The sequence below is a fragment of the Megalops cyprinoides genome, chromosome 1 (assembly GCF_013368585.1).
Source record: "Megalops cyprinoides isolate fMegCyp1 chromosome 1, fMegCyp1.pri, whole genome shotgun sequence".
NCBI classification, from domain to species: domain Eukaryota; kingdom Metazoa; phylum Chordata; class Actinopteri; order Elopiformes; family Megalopidae; genus Megalops; species Megalops cyprinoides.
Genome location: NC_050583.1, coordinates 38,758,357 through 38,765,079, shown reverse-complemented (window position 1 = coordinate 38,765,079; position 6,723 = coordinate 38,758,357). Strand labels below are relative to the sequence as shown.

Sequence of the window (6,723 nt, the reverse complement as noted above, 5' to 3'; positions counted from 1 at the left end):
TGTTTTGGTTGTAGTCTATGAGCCAGATCATAGGTATCAGATCCTGTTTTCAAAAAGTTTCATCCTTGTGCGCTGTTGGCTGTCTAGGCATGGCTCACTGGCTCACCAGCCATCCCATGGTGCTGGCACTAGGCCTGGATCACAGCTCTTCTGGGGGTCTTTCATGTGGGAGGCACAAGGTCTCCAGAGATCCTAACTGGCAACTTCATATATGCCCTGTTCACATCCTGAAAAGAATGGCATTTGTAACAGCACAAAATTAGCTTTTCATGTCCACTGCATCATTAAAATCAACAGAATTTTTTTCCATGAAAGTGCTTTTCAGACACAAATTTGTGTGCAGGATAATTATGATACATAATGCTTTATAACTACTAAATATTTTCCCTCAGTATGATAGTTGACAGATCTTTGTTTATTAGACCTGTGTTTCACTGTTAAATTTTTACAGCTTGATTTTTATTTTATTTTTACATTAAATTTCATTTCAATTTAACCACATCAATTTAACTTTTTAAAGACTCTCAAGGATGTCTTTCAGATAGTATAAAATCAATAAACCTTCAATAAAATCTTAGCAGTAAAAAAACAACAAAAACACAGATCTGAGTCAAATCTGCTAATGTTTTTAGTTGTTTGCTTGCTAAGCATTAACAGCTCAGATCTGTGCTAAATGGTTTTTGTAAGTTTATTAACTGTCTGACAGATTTTTTCATGATCTGTGTTTAACGCATGTAAAGTAGCAACCCCCCCCCCCCCCCCCCCCCCCCCCATTTTGTCAGAGCATTAAAGAAAAACACACATTTTTCCGGCAGGATTCATAGAAAAGTATCTTTCTGAACACCACAGAAATCACCTAGAGCTTCACATAGTCAGCTCTGGAGGGGAAGATCTCTGATGTGGAAGACATGTTATTCCTACGTCAGTTCCCGTGTGACAGGTCCAGTACCACACCTAAAGACACATTCAGGCCTGCCAGAATTTCCCATTTTCATCACCTTTAACTTATTATCAATTATTAGAGGGATAAAAAGAGATCCAGATTCCTGCTGTCTCCCACAGAAATAAATATATTAGTACATATTTATATTCTCACCTATATAGCATAATTATTTTTTACCTAGTGCAAATTATTTGCCTGAGGTTAGGTCTGTCTGGTGCGTACACAACAACCAGCAGCCACCAGCCTGAACTGTAGAGAAGAGAACTGCATCCTGTTCTGGAATCAAAGAGCACACTTTGGTCTAACATACCAAAGGCCATGTCTCTGCACAACAGTAGCGTAAAAACCATCCTGGAAAAGAAGGTTTGTTAATCCCAAGGTCTCCATCTTCCATCAGGGAAATGCCAATGCCAGCTTGTGGGAGTTGATGGGAGTGGGACTATTTGATATAGCAAAGGTGATTCCAAAGCATGCTCAGTTCAGGACAAGGAGCACAGGGTGAGGGAATTATGTGAGGTTTGAGGCACATGTTCCTAGGTGGACCTTGACCACACCCTGGTGATGCAGGAGGAGCAGGTGCCTAAACTCTGCATGCATGTCATGCACCTTCTTCTTGCTCTGTCGATCGTCGTAGTAGTGGTTGGTGAGCAGGCGGTGCCCGTGAGGGTGCTGAGGGAAGGGCCAAAACCCATAGAGGCGCACATTGGTGCACAGCTCCAGCGCTAGGCTGGCCATGATGAGTCCGGTGCTGAGGCGCATGGCATGCAGGCCTTGGTCCTGCCAGAACCCAGCCAGTCTGCGCAAGTATTCCGGGTTGAGGAAGACTGGCCGGACCGGGCTCTGAAAGTCCTGCAGCGTGTAGACAGCGTACAGTGAGACCTGTGTGTTGGGCCCATAGGAGAAAGCAGGCAGCAGCAGCAAGGAGTCCCCGTAGATACCAAGACTCTCCACAAAGGGGCGCCGGTGCTCCATCAGACCCTCAAACCTTAGGGAGGAGAGAGGGGAGCAACTGAGGCCTTGGTGCCGTCCCCGCTGTTAAGTGTTTAGGGACCACAACACTGAAGTACTAGTAAAGAAATCATTATACAGTTTCGGCCTTTCTCATGTTCTGCCCTGAGTCAGACAGTGTGAGCTGATGTAAGAAGTCTCAGTTAATGCGAGTGCCATTGTGACCCATTATTCTTAGACCTTTAACTTACTTCTCCAAGAGGATGCTGGGATTGGCTGTCACAAGACCTGTCTTGTTTCCCACATCTTTCTCATATCCACTGTCCAAAGGAGGGAGGTTACACCTGAGCCAGAGAGAGGCAGATATTTGGTGCTCTTCACCTACTATGCCATTGGTAACCATAGCTGAGAGTCACACATTCACTGGGTTGAATTGTTCTGTCATTCATTTTCCCAGGTTATTCTGGAATGTCTGTGTACCTGATGACAAACTGGGCAGAGTCAATCTCCTCTCCACAACTGCTGTTGACAAGGATCCCCCCATTCCCTACCACAGCACACGTCTCCCACGTCACATTCTCAAAGGGCTGATCCTGCAGGAAACACACACACACACACACAGAGCTGTACTCATGGTACACTTGCACAATACATACAACAAACCATAACATGAGTAGGATGCTGTCAAAACCATAATGCAACATAGCTACACTAATATACACAAAACACATAGATTCACTCACAGTTCTACTAAGATCCAGTATTTCCCACACACAACAAGCACACCACAAATACATATACAACAAACACCAAAGACATGCAATCTGAATAATTTCTTATTTAAATATTCTATGGCTCGCAATCCATATTACTGATCCCCACTTTTTCCCCAAAACACTGTATGAGACTGCAGCTCTTTCAGTGTAGATAATTACACCTGCAAATAGATTTGCATTTGTCTCTAGACAGAGGACTGAATATTAGCAGGTCCCCTCATTTTATGCAGTTTTTAAGCTTTCCTTCATTTTGATGAGAAAACTGGATTTTCTTTCATCAGTATTAACAAGTATTCAAAGTACTTATCTAAGGAAACAGTTATTCATGTCATGCTCAAATATTCAGATAATTTAGCATTTTGTGATGCCTCTAGTAGATATCACTAGCATTCTGTTCCTTTTATATACAGGGTGATGACCTGCAGGTAAGACACATACCTTTATGAATGTGCTGAAGAGCTTTGGGGTCACCTGTAGTTTCTTCTTCTCACCATCAAACTCAACTTCAGTCCCCACTGGAGTATTAGCTTGTGTGATGATGGCTTTGGTGATCCCATGGCACCAGCTGGTCAGCTGAGACCTGCAGCAGCATTGCCAGAACTAGAATCTATCTTGTAAACTGCCCCATCCAGCATCCAGCAGGTATAAATGACTAGGGTTACCAAGCCATTCTTTCAGAACTTTGCCATGATATGCTTGCTTTCATGCTGAAACACCAGGGGTATAAACTGTTGGGTAAAAATTCTCAATACAACATAAAAAGCTCAGAAGGTTCATATGAAAATGAAAATGAAATGAAAAATTACATATCAGTCTCAATTCTAAAAATTGTTATATTCCTTTGCAGTGTATCTTGCAGTTGCTGAGGCAGTTTAACATTAACAAGGATTTGGACTGCCATAACAAGCAGTTCAGGAATTCATCTCAGCATTGCATGTACAAATCTCCATTCAAAAACCTTACAAAAAAACCTGCACTGAACAACAATTGGTCATAATATGTGGTTTAATTGTCAAGAATACTGAAAATTGGTGGAGAATTCAGACTGGAACAGCAGCTGATGTTCTTGATGTGTATTTTTCCCTGAAATTGTCTGGATGTGTATTTTGGTTGAGCCTTTACAAAACATGCCGGTGGAATACTTCCTTGCCAAGATCAAGCTGTGATGGTGACAATAAATGCTGAGCTCATCTTTCAGCCATGAGAATTTAGGTAAAGATACAAAGCTGATGTCTTACCCAGATTATTTGTTTCCCAGTAATCACTGAGGCTCAGCAGTGATCTTTATCATGTAAGTTCAAGTTTTCCACTTCCGATTTATACATGGGCGTGTATCCTCCCTAGGACACTGAGTATGGGAACTTCCTCAAGCTATTGGGCAAGTAGTTGGCAAATCCTTGCAGTTTTCCATTAGTTTGTGTAATGCAAGTGTAGAGAAGGGCGAGAGCAGTCAGCCCACCTGGCCTTAAATGCAGGTCTACAGGGTGCCAAACCTGCAGCTTGACCACAACGCCAAAGAGTCAGGCTTGTTGGTATGGCAGTCAGAGCGCATACTCAACCGTAGTGACAGCACTCTGTCACAGCAAGATTCATCCTTTTTGTTGTTATTGCTGAGGCTTTCCTTACCTGAACTTGTTGAAATTGTTCCCCTCTTTCTTCCATTCAGAATTATAAAGCTTCACCTCCTGGTCGATTGTGAGTTCTGTTCTGAGATGGACAAAACAGACAGGTTTGAGCCAGGTGCTTCCCTTGATCAAGGTCTCGTATCTGAACTGCTTCCACAAGCAATGTAATTTGCAAAGCTTAAATTTCTGTAACTTGTTCTGAATAATGTTGTCTGCTCAGAAAATGAATAATTTGAATGCTGTATGAGGAATCATTGACAAATGCTACTGCACAGGGGAAATGAACTCTATAATTTGATACCCCGGCATCAAAATCCAGCCATGTTTGTGATTTTCTCCCTTCACACTCCCTCTGTACAGCAGACATCAAGTCTGTGTAATTCTCAGACCTGCTATTTTCACCAGTGTACTCTCACAATGCACCTGTGAATGCTGAAAACATGAATCCAGCACTGACAGATAGAGTGCTGAGCCCAAACTGCCTTTACAGTGTGACAGAGCAAATGGGCCACCTGACTAAATAAATAAATACATTTATGCCTTTAAATTATAGTGTACTTGTTACAGTAATATCTTACAGGCTAAGCTACTGAAAGAATGGGTAGCTTTAGGGGTTTCTGCTGTCCTGTAGTACACCTTTTGTGATGTCTCTGTGCTGTGGACAAGGTTTGTTATTGTTTCACTCTTCACCTGCAGTTCTTGCATGTCCCAGACGAGTCGGACACAGGCTTCCCTGCAGCAGGCTGTGGGAGGCTGTGTGGTACAGAACTACATGGAGAACAAGACATGCTAGAACCAGATGTCACATACAGAAGGGAGACACAGAAGTGACTCAGAAATACCTGAAACTTCAGTTAAAATAATCTGTGACAACTGTGACATGAAAACTAATGTTTGTTTAATAACAACTGCTGTATCTCCCGTGGGCTCACATGCAAGTTCCCAAAACTACTCTTATGATAACACGAATGGAGTAGGACTCCTGTGGGCTTGAAAACAACTGGCCAAAACTACGATGATCTTAAAAGCAACTGGGCCAAACTAATGGGAGTGCATATGAACTACTTTCAACTACCAACCAAAATGATCAAGCAGAATGAAACTACAGGGATCTGAAAGTACCTGACCAAACCTAGTTTTTACATTTTATAAGAAGTACACAAATTATTGACCCCTGTAAACATAAGCATAAAAACAACTGGTCAACTACAAGAAGGCATACAATACCCTCCCCAGTACTTTCTTCCCAGCACATTTCACATTCTGCTAACTGACTTCCAAAGCTAGATAACAGGATTTGCTCAGAAAGTTTCTTTTTTATCTACAGAGAAGCAAGTTAAGTTCAGAGGCTGACAAGACCATAAGTGCAGCAGGTGGTTACGATCGATTCAGTTTCAGGTCATCCACAAATACAAAGCTCTTTTACTAAAATAACACATGATACAAAGCAAACCACAACACAGTCAGACAAGGGACAGTGGATACAAACAATACATTGATGTCCACCAAGCCCTCTCATGCTGACGATATTCAGTTCAGCAGAGCTCTTTTGATTAACTCCGACTTATTGCACGTAATGCTCCTTTTGCTCCCTGTGTTGAGCATGGATTAGGCCGCATTAATTCCAAGAGTATTTGCTCCAGGACACAGAAGCTGATGTTCTGGCAATTCTGTTTTGCCCTGAGTGTTTTCTCTGTCTTTCCTGGATAAATCCCTCACAACACGGCAGCATTCTGAGGAAATGTCCGTTTGTGTGAGATGGAGCGGAGGCATTAGGTGGCCCTCTTTGCTGGAGGATCCCCTGCTCCAGTATGCAAGCTGTGGACTCACCTGTCGCTGCACCACATATACCAGATGTACAAGGAAGACAAAAAGATTAGCACCAACAGCGTCTTCAGCAGCAGTTCCCTCGTCCCTCTCATACTCTCCCTGTCTCTGTTGTCTCTCTCCTGTCTTTCTTCCGTCTGCTTCTCCTGGAATGTCTCTGTTCTTCTCCCTCTCCTCAGAGTACCTTCTCTCTTCCTTCTTCACTCCCTAACTTTCTACAGCCTCTCCTGGTCCTGGCAGCCTTCTCTCCACCGTGTTGTCTCTTTTATCTCTCTCTCATGTCCCCCTCTTTCCCCAGGATATTCCCCTTTCACAGTTTGCGTCCCCGCTCTTTTCCTATCTCTTTGTATACAGAAATATTTCTCCCCCTCAGCTGTTGTATTTGTATTGCTGGACCACTTATCAACTTCATTTGTCTTACACTCTTCCTCACTATCACATTCTTGATTTCTGCCAGACACCCAAAATGCCAGGCAGCTGCTCCCTGTGCATTCCCCACTCTCCACCCCCAGCCCTCCCTGCCTCTCTCCCCCCTCCCAATGATATAACATCTCCGCCCCCTGACACTCCCACTCTCTCTCTGTGCAGGCAGTAAAATGCCTGC

At 43.2% G+C, this 6,723-nt stretch overlaps 1 protein-coding gene across 1 annotated transcript; it reads right to left on the bottom strand.

Annotated features, from left to right (window-relative positions):
• Positions 1-1,358: 1,358 nt before the first annotated feature.
• LOC118787735 (alpha-2,8-sialyltransferase 8F-like) lies at positions 1,359-6,214 on the bottom strand. The gene is made up of 7 exons (XM_036543370.1): positions 6,123-6,214; positions 4,983-5,060; positions 4,294-4,374; positions 3,106-3,247; positions 2,372-2,484; positions 2,143-2,235; positions 1,359-1,928 (listed from the first exon to the last, which is right to left on the bottom strand). The coding sequence occupies exons 1-7, from the start codon at positions 6,212-6,214 to the stop codon at positions 1,451-1,453; spliced, it is 1,077 nt and encodes a 358-aa protein (XP_036399263.1). The 3' UTR covers positions 1,359-1,450.
• Positions 6,215-6,723: the final 509 nt, after the last annotated feature.

Excerpts from the sequence above, each read along its gene's own strand:
- LOC118787735 (XM_036543370.1), bottom strand. The coding sequence starts at position 6,214 with ATGAGAGGGACGAGGGAACTGCTGCTGAAGACGCTGTTGGTGCTAATC. Across the intron at positions 4,375-4,982 it reads GGGACATGCAAGAACTGCAG|AACAGAACTCACAATCGACC; the intron begins GTGAAGAGTGAA and ends TGTCCATCTCAG. Across the intron at positions 2,485-3,105 it reads TCTTCAGCACATTCATAAAG|GATCAGCCCTTTGAGAATGT; the intron begins GTATGTGTCTTA and ends TGTTTCCTGCAG.